General features: G+C 37.6%; 1 protein-coding gene across 5 annotated transcripts in view; it reads left to right on the forward strand.

Annotated features, from left to right (window-relative positions):
• Positions 1 to 27,662, forward strand: part of UTRN (utrophin) — a 1,395,536-nt gene that overhangs the window by 186,797 nt on the left and 1,181,077 nt on the right. For all 5 annotated transcript variants that reach the window (XM_053711837.1, XM_053711835.1, XM_053711836.1 and 2 more), the window contains 2 exons: positions 434 to 495; positions 25,474 to 25,566. In XM_053711837.1, coding sequence (XP_053567812.1) covers positions 434 to 495; positions 25,474 to 25,566 — 155 coding nt within the window. The remainder of the gene's footprint in view (positions 1 to 433; positions 496 to 25,473; positions 25,567 to 27,662) is intronic.

Below are 27,662 nucleotides of genomic sequence, written 5' to 3' on the forward strand. Positions count from 1 at the left end.
TAGAGAATACAATTTTAAACTTCTCTAATTTGCTTCATTCTTTAGATATCCTTTGTTGAAGAAATAGCAATGCACATGGGTGAGGCATTCACATGAGGCATCTATGTGCAGCCACCAATCAGCAGCTACTGAGTCTGTCTAGATATGCTTTTCAACAAACGGTATCAAGATAATGAAGCAAATTAGATAGAAGTAATTTGGAAAGTTTAGTAAAATTGCATGCGCTTTCTAAATCATGAAAAACAATATTTGGGTTTCATGTCCCTTTAAGTGTGATTTTTAACTTGTTTGATATGTAAGTACAGTAAATAATCGTCTGAGTTACAAGGGATCAGATCTGTTTGTAATGTGTAATCAGTACATACAGCTGAGTAAATCTTCAACCCAAAGCTGTGTTTTTTTAGTCATTTTTTTCTTTTCTTTTTATTTACAGATGAGCATAATGATGTACAAAAGAAAACTTTTACCAAATGGATAAATGCTCGATTTTCAAAGGTAAGCGCTGACCGTAAAAGTAAAATGACTTGTTCCTCTGTTATCCAGTTTGTATCCCATATAACAATAAGGAATCGTATCTGAGAATATTGCATAGTGTGTTTGACTGTGTATAAGTAATTTATAGCTAAATTGTTACTCAAATTGAAACAACTATTTTTTACTATCTTGTTTGATGTTTGTACATCCCAGGTGTTTTAGCATGGACTTTTATTTAAAAAAAATGAATGTAGTTCACAGATACCAAATTTTTTTTTTGGGGAAAAAAATCCCAGCATAATTTTTAACGTTGGTCTGCAGTGTTCTCCACACAAATCTTTACCATCATTATGAAGAAGCTGGGTGTGAGTAGTGTGATACTTTGCAATATTATATCATGTTCTGTTATTTATAAATGCTATGCAAAGCACAAATTGATAACATAAATTTATTTAATGATAATTTGTGCAACAAAAATAGATTTTTTGTAATATCAGCTAATCTTAATATTGGCTTAAAAATGAGTTGGTCAGTCAGTAAGATTTGCTGGGTAGTATGCTCGTTAAATAGATCCTGTCTGAGAACACAGGTGTACAGTGATTAACCCTTCCAGCCGTTAGGACGTTCCACACTGTCCTAATTGTGCTGGGCTTTAGCACCCTTAGGCTGGCTTAGAAAGTCCTAGCCATTTGGCTATCCTGAAGCCTCTGAGCGTTCTCTTAATGGGATTGCGGGCTAGAGTGCGTGCCTAGCATCATAGGCAACCCCCCCCCCCCCCCGACGAAATCCCATCATTGACATCACACGATCGTATGAACAATTGTGTGATGTCAATTTAAGTCCAGACGGGAGGGGGTTAATTTAAGACCAATTGTGAAAAGGCAACATTTAAAACAAAGCTATAAACAAGATGGTGTAACGTACATAGGCAAACAGGGCGAAACAAATTCATTTGTGTACCAAACATTATGTAGACTTTTTGCTGTTTTTTTAAAGGGAGATGAAAGTGTGAAAAGAACACTATTTGTAACTGTACATAACTAACTATATATAACTTTTAAAAAAGTAGGTTTCAGAGCAGCAATGCATTACTGGGAGTTAACTGAACACATTTGGTGAGCCACTGACAAGAGGCATATGTGTGTAGACACCAATCACCAGCTAACTTACAGTAGTGAATTGCAGCTCCCAAGCATACCTAAGTATGCTATACTTCTCAACAAAGGATACCAAGAGAAAATGTGATAATAAAAGTAAATTGACAAGTCTCTTAAAATGTTATGCTGTACATGAGCAATGTAAGCTTTTATTTTGACTTTCATGTCCCTTTAAAGGGACAGTAAACACCTTGAGATTTGTATATAAAATGTTTAGTTATAAACAATGAAACAATTTTGCAAAATATTTATTTATTTTGCCCCTGTTCATGTAATTTAGCTCTGAAAACGGAGCAATTTCAAATTCTTAGAACTTGAAGGCACTCTGCAGACTTATCAAGGCTAACGCTTCTACATATTTGTCCCTAACTGGCTTTATCAGACAACTAGAAAACAATGCATTTAATAGTAACTTTACGATAGTGGCTAGCATTGTAGTCTGTTGATTAAAGCCCAGATGGGCTACTCCAAATAAATCAAATGGGGGGAGGAGCTTGTCTATTGTTAACTAATTGCAGTAAAAAGAAAGTTAATTTGATTAAAAAATAAGACTTGGCTGATATGTTATTCTATAGCAACACAGCAGAAATGTCTTGTAATTACAAGCTTGTATGACAATAAGCGACTTAAAGGGACATTTATCAAGCTGCATCGGACAAGTTCTCAACCAGATGACCTTTCCTCTCACAATCACCTCTTGCTATGCAGCATCGCTTTAGTAAAATATCAGATTGCATGACATCAGGACCTGTCAATCACCCCGAACAAGCAAGTTCAATGGGGAATTATAATTTTAAATGTAATTGTCCCTTTAAAGATAAAATATAACATCTCCAGGGGTCCAAAATATTTAGTAATATTGGTACCAGGATGTACTTTTACTATACCTCCCAACATTACCGGCACCAGGAGATGATGGGATTTGTGGGCGGGACCCTGATGGATGGAGTTGTTCTTGCGTGTCATGATCGTAACCTAGCAGAATAACGTTTTTTTAAAACATTTGCCTTAGATAGAGGAGCTGGCAGACCTTCAAATCTAAATCAATCCTGCAAGATCTATAACGGTTAGAAAGTCTGCGCTTTCAGGAGCTTCTTTGTTAATCCCCAGTAGGGATGGGAGAATGCTTTGCAACGTGTAAAAAAGGAAACAAATTTTAACAAATTTGTTTGTTGGCTTCAAATTTCAAATGTTTGTTCAATATTCTAACATTTGTTTAATGTAATAGTATTTCTAATACTTTCTTTAAATGTAATATTCAATTCAAATTTTTCTAATATTTTGATTCGAATTATGCAACATTCGAATTTGCAAAATTTGAATCAATATATTTGTAATAGTCTTTCTAATGCTCTCTTTTTAAAATTAATATTAAATTTATGCAATATTCGAAATAGAAAAATTCTGATTCGATATATATTGGTATCTATTATGTATCAATTTACTAAATTCCCTACCACATAAACTTTTGAACTTCCAAATAGTATTTGTTAAATGGAATCTTACATTTAAAATTTTGAATGTGGATATTCAATCTAATTATGAACATTTGAAAACCAAAGTAACATTTGAAAACCGGAAATAACATTTGATTACCGAATTTTAATGGATATTGCGTCTTATCAATATTTTTTTTTTTCTTTTTTTTTTCCCTTTTTTTTTTTTTTTTAGGTAGAACCTGGATAAAAAAAAAAAAAAAATTTTGACAGCTTAAATCAGCAAACATTCTCCAGCTACCTTGAGTCTTTGTCGTGTCTTAAAATGAGAAGGGGGAGGGAGGACTGAGGGGGAGTAGGAGAGGGGTTCGGGCATGTGACGGTAGGGGATAGGGGGAAGTAGACAAACATAAAAATATATAGAGATAAATTATAGAATAATATAGTATATTATAGTGTGGTTCCATGTAATTCCTTTGCAGTTGATCCTTGCAAAGAATGAAATACATACTTTGAAGGATTATGGAGCTTGTGGTATTTAGCAGTTAAAAAGGGTCGGTTTTGTAAAGTCATGGTGTTCTTTGTTCCCATAGGAAAATTATATCTAGTATAAAATCTCTCTTTCCTATAAAACAATAATGTCTCTTCTCTAAAGCTAGTATGTGTGTGACTTCTGACACCCAGTGTTCATAAGTAGGGGGATGAGCTTGTTTCCAATACCGAGGGACAACGCGTCTAGCACAAGTTAACATCAGTTGAAGGAGTTTCCTCCGGTAGATACATTCCAATCTAGGGATTTGGTTTAGTAAGATCATGGTTGCCGAAAGGGATATCTGTGTGTTCAATGTAAGATTGATGCTGCGCTCGATTTGAGCCCAGTAAGTGGTCATTTTATTACAGGACCACCATATGTGGGAAAGTGTGCCCACTTCCCCGCATCGTCTCCAGCAGCTCGAGTTAGCTCCTGGATATATTTCATTCAATTTTTGAGGTGTAAGATACCAGCGTGAGATGATCTTATAATTAAGTTCGGTCAGAATGAGTGAGGAGGAGGAGGAGTGGACTGTGTTAAAACATTTTAGCCAGGTGTCTTTTGGGAGCTGAACTCGAAGCTCATTTTCCCATTTGGTGGTATATGAGGGTAGTTTGGGTGTGTGTATAGCTCTTAAGAATTTATGTGTGAGAGAGAGAAGGGATTTTTGAGTGTCTTTTGAGTTGCATAGCTTCTCAAATGGGGTAAGCGGGCGGAGGCAATCATTTTTATGAGGGTTATCCATGATTGCTTGGCGTATTTGTAGATAGGGAAACCAACAGTGGAAGGGAGAGCCTATTGAGTCCCTTAAGGCAATTCTATCCCTGATTTGGGAGTTTTCTGTGAGTAAGAATATAGGCATATTTTTCAGGGAAGAATCTTCTGGTTCAAATTTAAACTGGTGTTGGGATAAAAAAAGGGTGTTGTTTAACAGTGGAGTCATTGGAGAGATTGGGGTGGAGAGAGTGTTTGGGTTTCGAATAAGAGAGTCCCATATGGTTAAGGTAGTTTTTACGCATTCATTAGCCTTAGTTATGGGGGGTCTGGATGATTTAGGGAGCCAACAAAGATCTCGCATCCCGCTTAAGCCAAGGGAGGCAGCTTCCATTTGGATCCATAGTTTGGAGGTGGGGTTGTGAGACCATGAGACTATTCGTGTTAAATGTGTCGCTTTGTGGTACTGAAATAAATTTGGGACATTTAGGCCACCTTCCTCCTTACATAAATACATAGAATTCTTTGACACCCTTGGTTTTTTGTAAGCACAAATAAAAGAATCGAGCATCTTTTGTTGAGTACGAAGGTAGTGTCTCGGTAGTGATATTGGTAGAGCTTGGAATATGTATAGATATTTAGGGAGTATCATCATCTTTATTGTGTTTATGCGGCCTATCCAGGAAAGGTGTCCTTGTTTATGCCATGTATGTAATAAGGAGAAGACATGAGTTTGAAGTGTAATATAGTTCTCTTGGAATAAATTTTTAGGGTTCTTTGGTATATTTAGTCCTAGGTATCTAAGGGTATTTACGACAGGGAAGGGAGTTTTATATAAAATATAGTCCATTTCCATTGAGTTTATGTGGATGGGGATAATACTCGACTTATTCATGTTAATTGAATAGTTGGAGAATTGTTTATAACTCTCCAGATCTCTTATCAGGGCTGGAATGGAAGTTAGTGGTGCCTGCAGAGTGAAAATGATGTCGTCTGCAAACAGGAGACATGTTTGTTGGATGTTACCTACCTTAATTCCCAAAATATTCGGATTGTTTCTGATTTGAATAGCTAAGATTTCTACCGTGAGAGCGAATAGGAGAGGGGATAACGGACATCCTTGCCTGGTGCCGTTAGAGATAGGGAAAGATTGTGATATTATATCATTAACCTTAATAGTGGCTCGAGGGTTGTGGTATAAGGCTTGTACTCTGGACAAGAATATGTCTGAGAGGCCGAATTTCGACAGGACCGACCACATAAAATGCCAGTTGACCCTGTCAAAGGCCTTCTCAGCATCAGTAGACAGCATCACTAGGGGGCTTGTTTGTTCGTGTGAGGTTAATAATGTATGTAGGAGTCTAGTGGTATTGTCTTTTGCTTCACGGCCACTAACGAATCCCACCTGGTCAGGGTGGATGACCTTCGGTAGGACTCGGGCAAGACGATTAGCTAAGATCTTAGCATATATTTTAATATCCACATTTAAGAGAGAAATCGGTCTATAGTTGCTAACATGATCTCTGGGTTTATCCGGTTTCGGAATTACTGTTATCATTGCGTTTAAAAGAGATTGGGGGAATGTAAGACCCTGGTCAATGGAGAGAAATAGCTCTTGTAAATGCGGGGCAAGGTTACCTATTAATAACTGGTAAAATTTGGTTGTAAGGCCATCTGGACCTGGTGATTTTCCATTGGGCATGGATTTAATCGTGTTGACCACTTCTAGTAAAGAGATGGGGGAGTCCAACATAGACACGTCTTCTTCAGGGATAGAGGGAACATCTATAGAGTCTAAATACGTTTGTAGTTTGTCTCTATTCCCCTGATCATTTGTATTGTTTATGTTGTATAGTGAGGTGTAGTATGTAACGAAGCTGTCAGCTATATCCTCGTTTTTAGTGCAAACTACTCCTGTACTTTGTTTAATAGATTGGATATGAGAGGAAAGCCTCTTTTTTTTTTTAAGGATCTGGCTAACAATTTTCCGGCTTTGTTTGATTCAGCATAGAATTTAGCTTTTGTTGTCAGGGCGTGCATATGTGCATTTTCTACCAGGAATTTATTAAGGCTTTCCCTAGCTTCCATGACTGTGGATAATTTTTGTGGGGATTTTGGGTCTTTTTTATGTATAGCTTCGCTTTTCTCTAGAGAGTGAGACAAGGTGTCGAATTGAGCGGATCTCTGCTTTTTAAGTTTCGCTGTTAGTTGTATGATAACTCCCCTAATATAACACTTGTAGGATTCCCAATTGTTTGCAGTGTTCGTGTCTGCAGATATATTAAATACAAAATATTCGTCTGTAAATTTGATGAGTTGGTCTATGATTTCATTGTCTGTGAGAATATATTCATTTAATCTCCAGTTTAAACTGTGGCTAGGTTTACTCGTCCATTTAAAGATAGATTTAACTAGACTATGGTCTGACCATGTAGTGTGTGAGATTTTTGAGTCGACCAAATTCGTCAATGAGGCTTGGTCACAGAATATGTAGTCGAGTCTGGTATAAGATTTTTGCGGGTGAGAGAAAAATGTGTAATCTCTGATGGAGGGGTGTACCATTCTCCAGGTATCAAACAGCTTCAGTGTGTGGAGAGATGTGTTATTGTTCTTAATCTGTGAGTTTCTTAGGTAGGAGTGACCTGTTGAAGTGTCCAGTATGGGGTCCGAAGGGTAATTAAAATCCCCACCTAAGATGATTGGGCCTTTGGCAATATCTAAGAGTTTGTTGGTAACTTTTCTGAAAAAACAGGGGGTGGGTCTGATGGGGGCGTATATGTTTGCGAGAGTAATAGGCTTACCATAGTAGAGTCCTACTAGTATTAAAATTCTACCTTCATGATCATTGAATTGTTGTAGTAGGTCAAAAGAAGTATTGCGTCTAAATAGGGTACATACACCGTTATGTCTGGTAAGGCCTGAACTAAAGTAGTGTTTATCGTAGTATTTGGATGAGAGTGTAGGCTCATGGTTTCTTTTAAAATGTGTCTCTTGAATCATAACGATATCAAGATTTCTCTTGTAAAAGTCATGGAGAGCAATTGAACGTTTTTCAGCTGATAGGAATCCCTTCACATTTTGGGTAGCTATTGATATTAATCCTTCATATGGATGGGTAGTCATTGCAAAGGATTATGAGTGTGTGTGTCCTCTAAAATAAAGGAACTAGAGATTTGTACAGGGGAACCAATGTATGAAAATGGAATGGAAATTGTATGGGTAAGAGTTTAGTAAGGTGGTATAGAATAGGGGTAGGAGAATTTAAGTGGAATTGAATTGAATTGGTGGAGGCTTCTGGGCAAGCTGGGCAAATGCCCACTGGTGTATTGTGATGAACGTACAGGAGGCACATGGAATGGTAAGAGGGTGGGTGGGGAAAATAGGGGGGGGTAAAGAGGGGAGAGGGGATAGGGGGTATATTATGTATATGTTGTCAAGTCCGTTCGGATCTAAGCAAAACTTTCATATAAACAGATATCTACGTAACAAAATCATGAACAGGATAAAATTTTCTATAGAACAAGACATTCTTGTATTTTTGTATTCACTCTGGGGAACCAAGGTGGCATAATTTGCATCAACAGGGCATATCTTACATTTATAAACTCAGAAAAACAAGTGAATCTAGTGGGTATTTCTGTAGTATTATTATCTAAAGCAGTTTTTGTTTCGCAAGATAAAGTATGCAGATAATGGATAGGATAATGTCTAATTAGTTTCTAGGGATTAAGGCATTTAATCTATTGAAGAAATTTAAGACATTTAAGGGGCTACTATCTCTGTTTGAGATATAGTAGTAAGTGAGATAGAGAATAAGTTGGACCTTCACATTCAGTAATGGTTGAGACTATTCCTGTATTAACAGTTAACAGCAAGCTTATGGGATCATTTAACGATTCAATCATAAACTATTATATCGTATTACTGAATATAAACATGACTATTATCATATAGTTACATAGGTGTATATGTGTAAAACATGCGGTCTATGAATGACAAAATAACTGACCAAAACACATCCAAACATGATGAACATTTAGGAACTCTTTCCTCAAAACATAGAACATAAAACATAGAGGAGAGATCCCTTAAGCACAGAAAGTCTGGTGTAATATAGCTTGAAGGGTGATTGGAAACAGTTCCTTGTAAACCTGAAATAAAAGGGAAAAAAAAAGTCTACAAACAAATGTTGCATAGTCAGCATAGGCAATCACACATAGTTACGTGTCTCCTTCAGGGTGGTTGAACCTCATCTTCCTCGTTACTGGTTTGTCGCCGCTTGTTTAGGGGAATTGTAGTGTCCATCCAGGGTCTTCTTTGCGATTTAGAGGTTTCCTGTTTACTTGATGTAGAGGATTGCACAGTAGAGGTTTGGGGGTCAGGTAGTGGAATCCCCAGCTGTTGGCAAAAATGCTCTGCATCCTGTGGGTAGGAGCATTCAATTTTTTTCCCATTTTTAACAGCAATAACTGAAGTTGGGAATCCCCATCTGTACTGGATCTTCAAAGCACGTAGATGGGAGGTTAAAAAGGAGAGATCCCTTCTCTTTTGGAGTGTTCTTGCTGATAAGTCTTGGAATATCTGAATTCGGTGACCCTGGAACTGGATAGAAGATTGTTTCCTTGCATAGTTGTAGATAGTCTCCCTATGATGGAAGTTTTGAAAATGTACAATAATGTCTCTAGGGGGTAAGTTGTCTGATGGCTTGGGACGTAGGGCTCTATGTGCTCTGTCTAGGATGATGTCAGATAGAGTGCCAGAGTTGTTCTTTACCAGGTCTGCAAAAAAAGACTGTAGATAATCTTGTATCTCATTGTTTTGTATGGTCTCAGGAATTCCCCTGAAGCGTAGATTGCTCCTTCTGGAGCGATTTTCTAAATCATCTAATTTATCCTCTAAGTCTGTCATACGATGATGGTGTTGAAAGGCTTTAGAGGACAGATTTGCAATCTTCTGAGATGATATATATTCGTGCTCTTCTAAAGTATCAACTCTATAACACAAGTCCGAAATATCCTTCTTCAAACCTGCGCACTCATTTTTAATGCAAGTTTTGACCTGTTCTATCAGAGCTTCCATAGCACCATAAGTAATAATATCATCTTTTCCAACATTTACAGTTGTAGGTTGTAAGTCTGACATGGGGTCCGCAGCGTCACAAGAGCTTTCATCATGTGAGCTTAGTGTGGTGTCTAGAGCTTTATTGCTTTTTTGCTTGTCAGCTTGTTTGAAAAAAGAGTTCATGGCTCCCTGGGTTGTTAAAGGCAGTTTTTGAGATTTATCACTTCTGGTCAATTTTCTCTGCGACATCATAGAGGTTTTTGGTAGGTGTTCAATTATATTTATTATATAGCATGGAGGAGACTAGGTAAGTCTGAACACCTCTCCCTGGGGATTTTGCCCTCACAGAGCGATCTCGGGAAAAGGTAGTGGATTCGACCCACTGCTACTTAGAACAGTGGGAAGAGGGATAGGAGGGTGTTCTTCTCAGCTAGCTGCTCAGTTTTAGATTTGAGCGTCTGGTGTCCATCCACAGGGAGAACAAAAAACAAGTCACAGCTGCAGAAAAATTTCTACTTTTGTCTATAAGGAGGGAGATTACATCTGATGTGTGTAGAGATGAGTCAGGGTGTCAGCGTGGACTTTGCTGTATAGATCAGTTCGGTTAGTGGCTGCAACCTATGTCTCACAGATAGATATATGATAAGCCTGAGAAACGATGTAAGTTAGGTACTTCAGCCCAAATGCAGTATTTCAGTTCATGTGTGTGGGCCTAATATGGCATTGGATTACATGCGTATATTTAAAGTAGAAAAAATATCCCCTTTGCTAAATTTCGGCCTTGTGACATATGGATAAGGTGGATCTTAAAACGCTGTCTGCTCCGTATTTTTAGTTAGTAAACTAAACAGCAACTAGTGTAAGCATTGTCGCCTCTATCATAAAGTTAGACATTTCACCTGTTTCCGTTGTGTTAGGCGATCCGGATCGGTTTGTGGACTTGAGTAGAGGTCTGTGTTACATCTTGACTGTAGCGCGGAGCTTAAAGGCCTCGTGGCGCAGTTGTAGATGGCTCAGATAGTGTCCGTAATAGCATGCGGATCGGGACCAAAATCTCCACGGACGTTCTCTGTGTATTCCAATACTCAGGTAGAGGTTTTATATCTCTGTGCCCCGTTGTTGTCTGTGGTTATGAGCTAATTTGCCCAGCCTGCGTGAGGAGCTTCAGTTGCATGCGACCATCTTGGTTAGCCGCCTGCGTCTTATCAATATTTTATTGTCCAAAATTATAAATAAATAAACAGCACTATCAGCACATTTACCAATCCCTAATCCACAGGGTATGGAGAGTAAAGCACATCATTCACTAAGGTTTTGCTACCTAGGAACCAGTTTGCAAAAAGACACTTGTTTCCCAAGGGTTCTTATGCTTGGAATTGAATGGTTTGAGAAAACACTTATAGGGAAAGATCCATCCTATTATTCACATGAATCCTTTCAGAACTATCAGACTGGCATTTTATTTTTTTTTAAGTGTTTGAGTTTCAGTCTTTTTTTAAATTCCTTCAGAGGATCAATGGCTCCAGTAACACTTTTACATTTCTATGCATCCACAAAAGCCAAATAAATGTTGCAATACATCCTGTATGTGTTTTCAACTACAAGAGCCAGCTGGATTTGAGACAATCCTTAATTGGTTCTGCTTTTACTAGATCATTTTCATTTTTAATGTATCAATAGGATGTGGATTGAAGATTTAGGTGTTGTATTTTTATTTAAAAATAAAATAAAATTGTTTTGTGGTGTTATGTTCATTATTTATCTAAATTAAAGGGACACTGTATCCAAAAAAATTCTTTCGTGATTCAGATTGAGCATGAAATTTTAAGCAACTTTCTAATTCACTCCTATTATCAAATTTTCTTCTTTCTCTTGGTATCTTTATTTGAAATGCAAGAATGTAAGTTTAGATGCCGGCCCATTTTTGGTGAACAACCTGGGTTGTCCTTGCTGATTGGTGGATAAATACACACAATGTTTATTTTATGATTCAGATAGAGCATGCGATTTCAAACAACTTTTCCAATTTACTTCTATTATCAATTTGTCTTTGTTCTCTTGGTATCTTTTGTTACAAAGCAGGCACTTATGCTTAGGAGCCGGCCCATTTCTGGAGCACTATATGGCAGCAGTTTTGCAAGAATGTTATCCATTTGCAAGAGCACTAGATGGCAGCACTATTTCCTGACATTTAGTTCTCCAGATGCCTACCTAGGTATCTCTTTAACACAGAATATAATGGGAAAAAAAGCAAATTTGATAATAGACGTAAATTGGAAACATTTTTAAAATGGAATGCTCTGTTTGAATCACAAAAGCAAAATGTTTGGGTCCCTTTAAACATTTAAATCACTAGTCAGTAACACTCAATTTAAATCATGGTTTTCTACATAAAAGTTTCATTTTTATAATAATAACTTCAGATTTTTTTTTTTTAGTTGTAGCAGAAAATTACTGATTTAGTTATGTAATTATAAAGTTATATAATTGGTTAATCATTTATATATGATCAACTTTTCAGCTCTTCTTTATTGGAATGTAAATATTATATTTAAATATATTAAATATAATATTAACACATTTAAATAGTTCTATTTACGTAAAAAAATAACATTATAGGTTTCATTTTAATTTTTACTGGGATTAAAGGGCCATAATACCCAAATGTTGAAACACTTGAAAGTGATGCAGCATAGCTGTAAAAAGCTGACTAGAAAATATCACCTGAATATCTCTGTGTAAAAAAGAAAGATATTTTACCTCAAAAGTTTCTCAGTAGCCACATCCCATTGTAAAGGACTTCTAAGCAGCATATCAGTCTGTCTGTCCTGGGACAGCTAAGGGGTTGAGCCTCGTGCACTCTCATCTTATTTCCCTATTCAGTTTCAAGGAAGTTTGCTATGAAATCTCAGAGTTAAGTCAAATCTCATGAGATCACAGTAAAAGAGTTCATGACCTCAGCACTGCTGATGCTGATTGGCTGCTGTTCAATTCTTCATTTTTTTTTTTTTTTACCTGCAGCTGGGCAGCAGCTGAGTATAACTTTTTACACAAAACTTACTCTGATGAGCTGAGGAGATTGTGAGGTAAAATTTCTTAATTTTTTACATAGAGATGCTCAGGTGATATTTTCCTGACCGCTTTTTACAGTTATACTGCATCAGTTTCAAGTGATTTAGCATATGAGTATTATGCTCCTTTAAAGAGAATGTAATGTTAAAATTAAACTTTCATGATTCATATAGAAAGTTGGCCTTATTAACAAGCTTCCACAGAATTAAACTCATACCACATGTGTATGTAATGCTTACGCATGTCTTGCACAAACCTTGTGTAATAGACCTTTTTCACAGCAGTCATTTTGACATGAAATAGTAGGACAAATACAGGTGTTAGCAATGACATTAATTAGGGTTCCATTCCATTTAGGCTTATGAAAGCCAGGTTCTTGCTATTGCTCAAGTGTAAGAGGAGGTCACACTAAATACTTGCCACTTTACCCTATAGAAGCATTTATTTCAGATTTTTTTGTTCTGTTTGCTTTTAATACTGCATACACATATCCTGTACTTTCTGGTTGTATTCTAATAAAGAGACTGAGAAATAATTATATATGGTCATTATACCATTTCTAAAACAACAAATCAAATGGTGGCCTAGCCTAAAACTTCTGCATAGTAATATATAAATATACAGGCATACACACATACTTTGTGTATGGGGTTGTATATGTGAATGTGTTTGTGTGTGTGTATATGTTTTTTTTATATATATATATATATATATAGAGTCCAAAGCAAAAACCACAGAAGCGCTCAGAGTCCTTATATATAAGTTAAAACTCGTTCTTTATTGATACATTTAAAATCAAAAGAAGTGTCCTAAATAGGACTAGTCCACATGATACTTTGCAGGCGCACAGAGAGCATACATGTTTCGTGCTTAGATAGCACTTGTTCACTGCTTACCTGTGCACCTGCAAAGGCCTGCCTTTTAATCACAGGATTTAAAGTGATACATCACATAGTATTTTGCAACATGAAACTGTATTATATATATGCAAGTCATTTTAGACAGATCACACAGAAACAAATAAACAGTATACATTATTACATTGATCTTACATATTGTTAAATTTGAGACTGATTTTATATGTAACAAGAAATAGTGAATATTTCTGGGGAGATTTGAAATAGATGTTGAAAATCGAATTTTACCAATATCTAATATTTTTATCTAAGGATGATGTTATGTTTTTAGTTAGGAACGATAGAGAGCTATATTTTTCTTAAGTAGTATAAAATAAATTTATACAAATAGATCTAAGTCTCTCCTTTTGTTTATGCCAGAAGGGTAGCTGGTTTGTAAAGTTAGTATCCAAAAGATCTCTCTCTTATCTAGGATCATTTCCCTATTTCCCCCTCTACTCCATACTGGAGCAAAATCTATGCCCTGCACCATTAGGGCATTAACATCTGCATTATGATTTTGTTTAAAATGTCTCGCTACTGGTGTGTCTGAATTTTCATCTTCTATACTACGGAGGTGCTCAAGAAATCTCTCTTTGAGTGGTCTTGTAGTTTTACCTGTATATTGCTTAAAACAGATTTTACATGTTAAGAGATATATTACATGAGTAGTTGAGCAATTGATAGCATATTTGATTTTATGTTCTTTATTCGTTATTGTTGATAAACATACATCTCCTTCTTTAACGAAGTTACAAGTCCTACATATAGGTCTCCTACACTTAAAAAACCCTTTCTTTCTTTGTAGCCAGTTCTTGTTAGTTAGGGGTTTTAGTTCTGACGGTGACAAGTAATTTGACAAAGTTTTTCCTCTTTTAGATATGTAATTGCAGCCTCCCTTCATGATCTCTTTAAGAATGGGGTCAGAATATAGTATTGGTATAGAGTTATGTACTATATTACAGATTTTATTGTATTCCAGACTATAGTTGGTAATAAATTTTAGTTGATTGTAGTTTTTATCAGTATTTCTCTTTCATCACCTGAGGTATTAAATAAAGCAAAAAACAACGTGGATAAAATACCCAGAGAGCAACTTCTAAGTACTCATAAAAAGTGAAATACTGATAAAAACTACAATCAACTAAAATTTATTACCAACTATAGTCTGGAATACAATAAAATCTGTAATATAGTACGTAACTCTATACCAATACTATATTCTGACCCCATTCTTAAAGAGATCATGAAGGGAGGCTGCAATTACATATCTAAAAGAGGAAAAACTTTGTCAAATTACTTGTCACCGTCAGAACTAAAACCCCTAACTAACAAGAACTGGCTACAAAGAAAGAAAGGGTTTTTTAAGTGTAGGAGACCTATATGTAGGACTTGTAACTTCGTTAAAGAAGGAGATGTATGTTTATCAACAATAACGAATAAAGAACATAAAATCAAATATGCTATCAATTGCTCAACTACTCATGTAATATATCTCTTAACATGTAAAATCTGTTTTAAGCAATATACAGGTAAAACTACAAGACCACTCAAAGAGAGATTTCTTGAGCACCTCCGTAGTATAGAAGATGAAAATTCAGACACACCAGTAGCGAGACATTTTAAACAAAATCATAATGCAGATGTTAATGCCCTAATGGTGCAGGGCATAGATTTTGCTCCAGTTTGGAGTAGAGGGGGAAATAGGGAAATGATCCTAGATAAGAGAGAGATCTTTTGGATACTAACTTTACAAACCAGCTACCCTTCTGGCATAAACAAAAGGAGAGACTTAGATCTATTTGTATAAATTTATTTTATACTACTTAAGAAAAATATAGCTCTCTATCGTTCCTAACTAAAAACATAACATCATCCTTAGATAAAAATATTAGATATTGGTAAAATTCGATTTTCAACATCTATTTCAAATCTCCCCAGAAATATTCACTATTTCTTGTTACATATAAAATCAGTCTCAAATTTAACAATATGTAAGATCAATGTAATAATGTATACTGTTTATTTGTTTCTGTGTGATCTGTCTAAAATGACTTGCATATATATAATACAGTTTCATGTTGCAAAATACTATGTGATGTATCACTTTAAATCCTGTGATTAAAAGGCAGGCCTTTGCAGGTGCACAGGTAAGCAGTGAACAAGTGCTATCTAAGCACGAAACATGTATGCTCTCTGTGCGCCTGCAAAGTATCATGTGGACTAGTCCTATTTAGGACACTTCTTTTGATTTTAAATGTATCAATAAAGAACGAGTTTTAACTTATATATAAGGACTCTGAGCGCTTCTGTGGTTTTTGCTTTGGACTCTGGATATTTTTTGCGTGCAGGACAGACACGCTGAACCACTGGCTGCCATTGCCCTTCTCTAAGGGATTTTGAATTTCCCGCCCTCCCCTGTTAGTGAGCCGGCTACACTTCCAAACAACAGACGAAGGATTCGTTGCGCTCCGTTGTGCAGGTACTCTGTGGATTTTTATATATATATATATATATATATATATATATATATATATATATATATATATATATATATATATATATATATACACACATATATACAGTGGATATAAAAAGTCTACACACCCCTGTTAAAATGGCAGGTTTCTGTTATGTAAAAAAATGAGACAAAGATAAATCATTTCAGAACTTTTTCCACCTTTAATGTGACCTATAAACTATGCAACTCAATTGAAAAACAAACTGAAATCTTTTAGGTGAAGGGAAGTAAAAATATAAAAATAAAATAATGGTTGCATAAGTGTGCACACCCTTAAACTAATACTTTGTTGAAGCAACTTTTGATTTTATTATAGCACTCAGTCTTTTTGGGTATGAGTCTATCAGCATGGCACATCTTGACTTGACAAGATTTGCCCACTCTTCTTTGCAAAAACACTCAAATCTGTCAGAATGCGAGGGCATCTCCTGTGCACAGCCCTCTTCAGATCACCCCACAGATTTTCGATTGGATTCAGGTCTGGGCTCTGGCTGGGCCATTCCAAAACTTTAATCTTCTTCTGGTGAAGCCATTCCTTTGTTGATTTGGATGTATGCTTTGGGTCGTTGTCATGCTGAAAGATGAAGTTCCTCTTCATGTTCAGCTTTCTAGCAGAAGCCTGAAGGTTTTGTGCGAATATTGACTGGTATTTGGAACTGTTCATAATTCCCTCTACCTTGAATAAGGCCCCAGTTCCAGCTGAAGAAAAACAGCCCCAAAGCATGATGCTGCCACCACCATGCTTCACTGTGGGTATGGTGTTCTTTTGGTGATGTGCAGTGTTGTTTTTGCGCCAATCATATCTTTTGGAATTATTGCCAAAAAGTTCAACCTTGGTTTCATCAGACCATAACACCTTTTCTCACATGCTTTTGGGAGACTTCAGATGTGTTTTTGCTCAATTTAGCTGGGCTTAGATGTTTTTCTTCGTAAGAAAAGGCTTCCTTCTTGCCGTCTACCCCAAAGCCCGAACATATGAAGAATACGGGAGATTGTTGTCACATGTACTACACAGCCAGTACTTGCCTGATATTCCTGCAGCTCCTTTAATGTTGCTGTAGGTCTTGGTAGCCTCCCAGACCAGTTTTCTTCTCGTCTTTTCATCAATTTTGGAGGGACATCCAGTTCTTGGTAATGTCACTGTTGTGCCATATTTTCTCCACTTGATGATGACTGTCTTCACTTTGTTCCATGGTATATCTAATGCCTTGGAAATTATTTTGTACCCTTCTCCTGACTGATACCTTTTAACAATGAGATCCCCCTGATGCTTTGGAAGTTCTCTGCGGACCATGGCTTTTGTGTAGGATGCAACTAAGAAAATGTCAGGAAAGACCTACTAGAACAGCTGAACTTTATTCATGGTGAATCAGAGGCACTTTAAATTATGGCAGGTGTGTGATAACTCTTATTTAACATGGTTTGGAATGTGATTGCTTAATTCTGAACACAGCTACATCTTCAGTTATAAGAGGGTGTGCACACATGCAACCACATTATTCTAGTTTTTTTTTGTTTACTTCCCTCCACCTTAAAGATTTCAGTTTGTTTTTCAATTGAGCTGTGTAGTTTATAGGTCACATTAAAAGTGGAAAAAGTTCTGAAATGATTTATCTTTGTCTAATTTTCTCTTGTTAAGTGTATCCAGTCCACGGATCATCCATTACTTATGGGATATTCTCCTTCCCAACAGGAAGTTGCAAGAGGATCACCCACAGCAGAGCTGCTATATAGCTCCTCCCCTAACTGTCATATCCAGTCATTCTCTTGCAAGCCTCAACCAAGATGGAGGTCGTAAGAGGAGTGTGGTGTTTTATACTGTGGTTCCCAAAAAAGAGGGAACCTTCAGACCAATTTTGGATCTAAAGATCTTAAACAAATTCCTCAGAGTTCCATCTTTCAAAATGGAAACTATTCGGACCATCCTACCCATGATCCAAGAAGGTCAGTACATGACCACAGTGGACTTAAAGGATGCCTACCTTCACATACACAAAGATCATCATCGGTTTCTAAGGTTTGCCTTTCTAGACAGGCATTACCAATTTGTAGCTCTTCCCTTTGGGTTGGCTACAGCCCCGAGAATCTTTACAAAGGTTCTGGGCTCACTTCTGGCGGTTCTAAGACCGCGAGGCATAGCGGTGGCTCCGTGTCTAGACGACATCCTGATACAGGCGTCAAGCTTTCAAGTTGCCAAGTCTCATACAGAGATAGTTCTGGCATTTCTGAGGTCGCACGGGTGGAAAGTGAACGAGGAAAAGAGTTCTCTATCCCCACTCACAAGAGTCTCCTTCTTAGGGACTCTTATAGATTCTGTAGAAATGAAAATTTACCTGACGGAGTCCAGGTTATCAAAACTTCTAAATGCTTGCCGTGTTCTTCACTCCATTCCGCGCCCTTCGGTAGCTCAGTGTATGGAGGTAATCGGCTTAATGGTAGCGGCAATGGACATAGTGCCATTTGCGCGCCTACATCTCAGACCGCTGCAATTATGCATGCTGAGTCAGTGGAATGGGGATTACACAGATTTGTCCCCTCTGCTAAATCTGGATCAAGCGACCAGAGATTCTCTTCTCTGGTGGTTGTCTCGGGTACACCTGTCCAAGGGTATGACCTTTCGCAGGCCAGATTGGACAATTGTAACAACAGATGCCAGCCTTCTAGGTTGGGGTGCAGTCTGGAATTCCCTGAAGGCACAGGGATCGTGGACTCAGGAGGAGAAACTCCTTCCAATAAATATTCTGGAGTTAAGAGCGATATTCAATGCTCTTCTGGCTTGGCCTCAGTTAGCAACACTGAGGTTCATCAGATTTCAGTCGGACAACATCACGACTGTGGCTTACATCAACCATCAAGGGGGAACCAGGAGTTCCCTAGCGATGTTAGAAGTTTCAAATATAATTCGCTGGGCAGAGTACCACTCTTGCCACCTGTCAGCAATCCATATCCCAGGCGTGGAGAACTGGGAGGCGGATTTTCTAAGTCGTCAGACTTTCCATCCAGGGGAGTGGGAACTCCATCCGGAGGTGTTTGCTCAGTTGATTCATCGTTGGGGCAAACCAGAGTTGGATCTCATGACGTCTCGCCAGAACGCCAAGCTTCCTTGTTACGGATCCAGGTCCAGGGACCCAGAAGCGACGCTGATAGATGCTCTAGCAGCGCCTTGGTTCTTCAACCTGGCTTATGTGTTTCCACCGTTTCCTCTGCTCCCTCGACTGATTGCCAAAATCAAACAGGAGAGAGCATCGGTGATTCTGATAGCACCTGCGTGGCCACGCAGGACTTGGTATGCAGACCTAGTGGACATGTCATCCTTTCCACCATGGACTCTGCCTCTAAGACAGGACCTTCTGATACAAGGTCCTTTCAATCATCCAAATCTAATTTCTCTGAGACTGACTGCATGGAGATTGAACGCTTGATTCTATCAAAGCGTGGCTTCTCCGAGTCAGTCATTGATACTTTAATACAGGCACGAAAGCCTGTTACCAGGAAAATCTACCACAAGATATGGAGTAAATATCTTTATTGGTGTGAATCCAAGAATTACTCATGGAGTAAGGTTAGGATTCCTAGAATATTGTCTTTTCTCCAAGAGGGCTTGGACAAAGGATTATCAGCTAGTTCCTTAAAGGGACAGATTTCTGCTCTGTCTATTCTTTTGCACAAGCGTCTGGCAGAGGTTCCAGACGTCCAGGCATTTTGCCAGGCTTTGGTTAGAATTAAGCCTGTGTTTAAACCTGTTGCTCCCCCGTGGAGCTTAAACTTGGTTCTTAAAGTTCTTCAAGGAGTTCCGTTGGAACCCCTTCATTCCATTGATATTAAACTTTTATCTTGGAAAGTTCTGTTTTTGATGGCTATTTCCTCGGCTCGGAGAGTCTCTGAGCTATCTGCCTTACAATGTGATTCTCCTTATCTGATTTTTCATGCAGATAAGGTAGTCCTGCGTACCAAACCTGGGTTTTTACCTAAGGTGGTTTCTAACAGGAATATCAATCAAGAGATTGTTGTTCCATCATTGTGTCCTAATCCTTCTTCAAAGAAGGAACGTCTTTTACATAATCTGGACGTAGTCAGTGCCTTGAAGTTTTACTTACAAGCTACTAAAGATTTTCGTCAAACATCTACCCTGTTTGTCGTTTACTCTGGACAGAGGAGAGGTCAAAAAGCTTCGGCAACCTCTCTTTCCTTTTGGCTTCGGAGCATAATACGCCTAGCCCATGAGACTGCTGGACAGCAGCCCCCTGAAAGGATTACAGCTCATTCTACTAGAGCTGTGGCTTCCACCTGGGCCTTTAAAAATGAGGCCTCTGTTGAACAGATTTGCAAGGCCGCGACTTGGTCTTCGCTTCACACTTTTTCCAAATTTTACAAATTTGATACTTTTGCTTCTTCGGAGGCTGTTTTTGGGAGAAAGGTTCTTCAGGCAGTGTTTCCTTCCGCTTAATCCTGCCTTGTCCCTCCCATCATCCGTGTACTTTTGCTTTGGTATTGGTATCCCATAAGTAATGGATGATCCGTGGACTGGATACACTTAACAAGAGAAAACATAATTTATGCTTACCTGATAAATTTATTTCTCTTGTAGTGTATCCAGTCCACGGCCCGCCCTGTCCTTTTAAGGCAGGTCTAAATTTTAATTAAACTACAGTCACCACTGCACCCTATGGTTTCTCCTTTCTCTGTTTTCGGTCGAATGAATGGATATGACAGTTAGGGGAGGAGCTATATAGCAGCTCTGCTGTGGGTGATCCTCTTGCAACTTCCTGTTGGGAAGGAGAATATCCCATAAGTAATGGATTATCCGTGGACTGGATACACTACAAGAGAAATAAATTTATCAGGTAAGCATAAATTATGTTTTTTTACATCACAGAAACCTGACATTTTAACAGGGATGTGTAGACTTTTTATATCCACTGTATATACACTCTACTGTTTTAGGCTTTTAGGCAGGTGTGAAAAAATGCTGTAAAGTAAGAATGCTTTTAAAAATAGAAACATTAATAGTTTTATTTTTTTTATCAATTAACAAAATGCAAAGTGAGTGAACAGAAGACAAACCTTAATCAAATCAATATTTGGTGTGACTTCCCTTTGCCTTCAAAACAGCATATATTCTTCTAGGTACACATGCACAAAGGGATTATGTAGGCATATATTCTGGTGTATAATTAAACAATTATACCAAACAGATGTTTGCTGTGCTCCCCTTTTCAGTATTTAACAGTTTTCCAATACTGAGAACTGATACAGCACATGGCCGTGCCACACAGATCTGTCCCTAACTAGTTGTAGCGTTGTCGAGATTAGCTACTTGCATCTGCGCCTGCTGGTCATTACATAATCCCATTCCACACATTCCTTTCAAACATATGTGGAGAGCGATTACGTAATTGCAGACATCCCAAATCTCCCGGAAGCTCCGGGAGTCTCCCGCATTGAAATAGCTACTCCCTGACGCCCGCAAATGAATTGGATATCCCAGAAATTCAACATACGGCAACTATCTATATAATATGGTAATATTTCTTCAGCTAGTAACAGAGCGTGCATAACGATTTTTTTGTGTGATGACCACACAAAACAAATCGTTATGCACCCTCTGTTACTAGGCAGTAACTAAACTGGTTGTTTGGTCTGTGCGATCGCTTTCTGAACTTCAGCAGTTTTGTGATTGGCTGCTTCATTTGCATTCATCTGTGTTCCACTTCCAGTGTAAATGCTGCGGTAACCACCCGGTACTAGTCAGATCATATACTACTGTCTACACCGAGGATTGAAGTAGGTAGTAACGACCACAAAATTAAGCAAATATACGGTAATATAATTCCAAAGCAAATGTGCTAAACGAACAAAATCTCCATTTGACAGGCTTCTCGAATACATGTGTTTAAATCGATCTCGCAAACTTTACAATATCTACAGATTCTGTTATTTGTTCTTTATTTGTGTAGAATCTGTAGATATTGTAAAGTTTGCGAGATCGATTTAAACACATGTTTTCGAGAAGCCTGTCAAATGGAGATTTTGTTCGTTTAGCACATTTGCTTTGGAATTATATTATTACCATGATATATTTGCTATGATTTTCGAGGAAGTTCAATGTTAAAGCAGCCAATTGGGAGGTGGATTACAATGGCCAAAACCAACACTGGTTAATCTGCTTAATTCTTAATTCTCTACATTTTGACAGTTTCAGTGAGATGAGCTGATGTCTTATTTAGTGCTGTCATTTAAATTAAGAAGAATTTTGATATGGTACTAAATGATGACTTATTTAGATAAGTCAAGCTGTCATAACTTTTAATAGATGTCAGAACCAAATATATTAAATTCTGGAGATTGGAGGTTTATGATATTTATGAGCCCTTTGGCTAGAGAGGGGGGGTCAGTAGCCGTTGAAACCACTTCCTTGAAATTAGTTTTTCCAGGCTCAGATGTCTGTAATTGGGAGCATGCACAGATCGAAGTAGCAAATCTCGACAAGGTAGCTATTTTCGACAGGACACCAGCTCCTAGGATTGCGTGTGTTTGGTTCCTAGATATTGATGCATGCAAATATAATAAACAATGGATGTGCTACTAATGCAGAGGCTGACAAATGGATTTACTGTTGTCCCATTAAGGGGACAGTCAAGTCACAATTAAACTTTTATGATTCAGATAGATAACTGTGCTCACTCCCGGAAATGATGGACTTGCATGTCAAATGGGGGACCATTATAGAATAGGACCTCTTGGGGTTGTCTTAAAGGTGTTTGTGGTTCCTTCGAGGACTGAAATGGATGTTATTGGTTTATTATGTATGTGTCTGTGGATCTGGGATGATGGTCCTTTTTTTCTGCAAATTTTTACTAAACTGTATTCCATATACATTTGCATATCATGGTTTTATAGTGATCTTAATAATAATAATAATAATTTTCTTAAATTAGTGTTAAGTTTGGACATGTAATCACAAATGAAATGAGGCTAGCTATCCTTTAATAAATTTCACTTTCCATAGTATGTTTTTCTTTTTAAATAAAGCAAGCTTTATTAATAACTTTAAATATACAGCATGTATTCAATGACAAAAGGCCAGCACTTACAACTTGTACTAAACAAAATAATAACAGAATATAAAGGAAATGTTGAATAAATCTGGGTATCAGCGCCCAGGGCTTGTAGAAATAGTCTTTAGTATTCAAATTCCCGTTGTGCTTGCAATTTTTTTCATTTTTTGCAACTGTAATCTATGCAAATTGCAGTTGGCTACGTAGAAATTAGCAAATTGCTTAATACTTCGTAGAGAGAGAAAATGAAAAAGGGGGAGGGTAAAATAATTGGTGAAGAAAAAAGGATTCATAGAGGCCCATTACTCTCCTGGCGTATCATCCAAATACTCTTTACATTTTTCTCTACTGTCAAAGATATTGAAAGTCCTTATATACCTACAATTCCGGGGAAAGAACCTTCCATATATTTAGCGTTTGGCATCTTCATTTGGAGACTGATTTCTGCTTCTGAAAGAGCAACACACTAACACTTCGATTTGCACAGATCTTAGTGTGTTGCACTTTCAGAAGATTAAATCCGGCTATGTAATGAGCCAAATACTGTAAGTGGCTGCCACCTTCCGTATTCGGAGGCATCCGAAACCTACAAATGCACATGCACATGCATTTTTAGCATTGCCTCGTTGTACTCTATCCTTCCAACCTTAAAGGGACCGTCTACTCCAGAATTGTTGTTTAAAAATAAAGATAATCCGATTATTACCCATTCTCCAGCGTTGTATAATCAACACTGTAATATTAATATACTTTTTACCTTTGTTATTAACTTGTATCTAAGCCTCTGAAGACTGCTTCCTTATCTCAGTTCTTTGATAGACTTGTGTTTTAGCCCTTCAGTGCTGATTTATAAATAACTCCACGGGAGTGAGCACAATGTTATCTGTATGGCACACATGAGCTTTCTAGCTAGGAAAAACTGTCAAAATACACTGCGATAAGAGGCGGCCTTCAAGGGCTTAGAAATTATCTTATGAGCCTACCTAGGTTTAGCTATTAACAATTAAAACCTAGAGAACGATGCAAATTTGATGATAAAAGTAAATTGGAAAAATGTATTGCATGCCCTATCTGAAACATGAAAGTTTCATTTTGACTAGACTGTCCCTTTTAAGTTAATGGTATCCTTCCAACTGTAATAGTTTAGAAACCCTGACCTTCCACTCTTATTATGTTCAGCATAATAAGCAGGAGGGATAGTTTGGCCTTGTCTTGCAGTTGTGGAACCCTATGGTTCAACCACATGGTAGGTTCAGGCAAAAGGAAAATGTCTAACACCTTTCTCATTTAAAGGGACATAATTCACTTGAAACTGATGCAGTATAACTGTAAAAAGCTGACAGGAAAATTTCACCTGAGCATCTCTATGTAAAAAAGGAAGATATTTTACCTCACAATCTCCTCAGCTCAGCAGAGTAAGTTCTGTGTAAAAAGTTATACTCAGCTGCTCCCAGCTGCAAGTAAAAAAATAAATAAATGAAGAAATGAACTGCAGCCAATCAGCATCAGCAATGCTGAGGTCATGAACTCTTTTACTGTGATCTCATGAGATTTGACTTAACTCTCATGAGATTTCATAGTAAGCTTCCTTTAACCTGAATAGGGAAATAAGATGAGAGTGCACGAGGCTCATCCCCTTAGCTGTCCCAGGACAGACATACTAATATGCTGCTTAGAAATCTTTTACAATGGGATATGGCTACTGAGGAACTTTTGAGGTAAAATATCTTTCTTTTTTACATAGAGATGTTCAGGTGATATTTTCTAGTCAGCTTTTTACAGCTATGCTGCATCACTTTCAAGTGTTTAAACATTTGGGTATTATGGCCCTTTAATTGAACACATCCTCCCAGTATCCAATTTAAGCCATTACCACCAGAAATTAAAGGGACACTAAACCCAATTTTTTTTCTTTCATGATTCAGATAGAGAGTTGCTTAAAATTGCATGCTCTAATTTACTCCTATTATCAAATTTTCTTCGTTCTCTTGCTATCTTTATTTAAAAAGCAGGAATGCGATGCATAGAAGCCGGCCCATTTTTGCTTGAGAACCTGGGTTATGCTTGCTTGTTGGTGGGTAAATGTAAGCCTCCAATAAGCAAGCGCTATCCATGGTGCTGAACCTAAAATGGGCTGGCTGCTAAGATTTTAGTCTACTGGGTGTTGGTTACCATCTGCTAAAAAGTTTAAAAAGCATGTCTTTTTTTTTTTTTTTTTACTGAAGCAGAAGCTTTTTTGCCAGTTTGAACACATAGTATTAGGTTTTATAAAAGTAATTTTTGTACGGCTTTACAAGAATTACATTATATTAGATTAATCTCTCTTGGGATCAGATTACACTATGATGAATTAAATGTCTCAGTAAAAAGTTTGTGTCACATGATAAGTAAAGTCTCAAATGATAAATTCAAGCACTCCCACTGTATTCATCTTATCTTTTTTATTAGACTGTTAGATCATCAAATCGCTTATACTTTCATAACAATATCCATACTAATACAACAAAATTATGATGATCCTGCTTTTCATAGCTTTTGCGTTTTTATTGTAGGCTGGCAAAGGTCTAGTGAAGGATTTGTTTGTTGACCTCAAGGATGGAAAGAAGCTACTGGATCTGCTAGAAGGTCTCACTGGAACAAATTTGGTAAGTATAGAAATAGCAGTGTATTATTCATTTACAGTTCACCAGCAAAATGCACATCGGTCAGTAACAACAGTTGCCTACAACAAGGGGCAGAATTATCTTTGTCCAGATTGACAAAATTCCCAGGTAGTGAACATGTCCATCTGGGATTGTAAATTGTGGAAAGAAATTGCTGCCTTTGTTTATCATTGCACAAGCAGATGCTTGTGCACTGTTGCTCCCTGATCTTGATTAACCATTTGTACAAGAACAGTGCTTTTCAATAACCCTGGTCAAATCTTTCTGCTGGCAAAACTGGAGAAAACAAAAATTTGTCAGAAAAATATTTATTTGACATTCAGAGTAAGTGTTATTGCCTTGTCTTTTTATTATGCACTTGTTAATTATACACATCCACTGCATTGAGTGGTCCTTTAAAATGGTATGCTCCATCTGAATCATGAAAGAAACATGTTGGGTTTAAAGGGACACCCCGGTCAAAATTTAAATGCACATAGATGAATTACATCTTTAAATAAACACATATTTGAAATATACTTGTATTCGCAATAATGCTTCAAATGAAAGTGCATGTGAATAGTTATTAGCAGTGCAACTGTATTTTCAATACTGCATCTGCTCAGAGCAGGTGCAAGGAGCATACTTAACCCTTTGAATGCTAAGCACTTTCCCACCTGGGTGCTAAGATTTTTTAAGGTTTTTTTTTCCAGACCCCCAAGACTTACACTGTTGGAAAGGTTAGGTCATTACCTTTCCAATGGTGGGTCTTAAGGGTCTGTAGCTGCTTAGATGCCTGAGATACAGGCTTCTAAGCAGCATGCCCCCTGCTCCTATACTTAACATAGTTAAGTATAAATAAAGTTGCTCGGTGACGTCATCACATTATTGCGCGTGACGTCACCACGCAAAACGGGAAGCCCCGGCCATGCCTGTCACTCTACAGGCACGATCGCTGGGGTAGGAGTGGGTGGGAGCCCCCAGATCTCCCTCAAGGTGGGAGAGTGCTAGTGACGTCATTAGCACCAGAGTGGGAAACTCTGTGACGGCTCAGAGCCGTCAATAGCACTCAAAGGGTTAAATATGCTTTTGAAGCCGCTATAGCTTTTATTAGGAGCATTTTTGCTAATACATGTTTATTACAAAAATGCTTCTATTCAGAACTGAAATACATCCGTGCGGATTTCAATATTGGCTGGAATGTCCCTTTAACGTCTGAAATCCAAGACCGATTCTAATGGAGATTATCTAATGCAGTGTTTTTCAACCAGTGTGCCGTGGCACACTAGTGTGCCGTGAGAGATCCTCAGGTGTGCCACGGCAGACTGACAACAGTGTGACATATTTTTTAAACTTTGCTTGTTTTTTACTCCCAGTGCAGGGGTTGTTTGTAGGAGGCATGGCATAACAGCACAATACATACAGTATGTGTGTGTTTGTGTGTATGTGTATATATATATGCTGTATTAGGCTACAATGTGTGATTTTTTTTTAAATTTTGGGATGGTGGTGTGCCACAGGATTTTTTAATGTAAAAAAGTGTGCCACGGCAAAAAAAAGGTTAAAAATCACTGATGAAGAACTAAAATTTATTTTCTTTTTTTCCTTAAAATCTTTTATTGAGAGAACCAACAAGGGTTCAATATTAATAAATGCTATAAGATAAGAATACTGGTATATTTCTGGTAAGTTCTTCATATTTAAAGTGAAAGTCAATCCTAGCGTTTGTGAAACACTAGGATTGACCATTCGAACAAATAAAGGGGACTTTCAGTCATGAAGTATAAAATACTTCATGCTGAAATCTCCTTTGTTTGTTTCAAGCGTTCACCGCACTGAGCTGCTCAGGCAGCCCACGGCAGAATGCTGTTTTGTTTGAGAGATTTCGTTTTCACCTCTTAGCCAATAGCCTTGCGGGAAATCCAGCTTGGTGCTGGATTTCCCGCACAGCCATTTGCTAAGAGGTGGAAATGTCACCTCTTAGCAAAAGAGCGTTCTGCCGTAGTGGCGAATGAGTAAGTTAAATGTGGGTAAAGGGGGATTGATTTTTTAAACATTTGTATTAATTTTCCTTCTATGTTTTACAGGATCTACAAGGT

Source organism: Bombina bombina, chromosome 4 (genome assembly GCF_027579735.1).
Source record: "Bombina bombina isolate aBomBom1 chromosome 4, aBomBom1.pri, whole genome shotgun sequence".
Taxonomy (NCBI): Eukaryota; Metazoa; Chordata; class Amphibia; order Anura; family Bombinatoridae; genus Bombina; species Bombina bombina.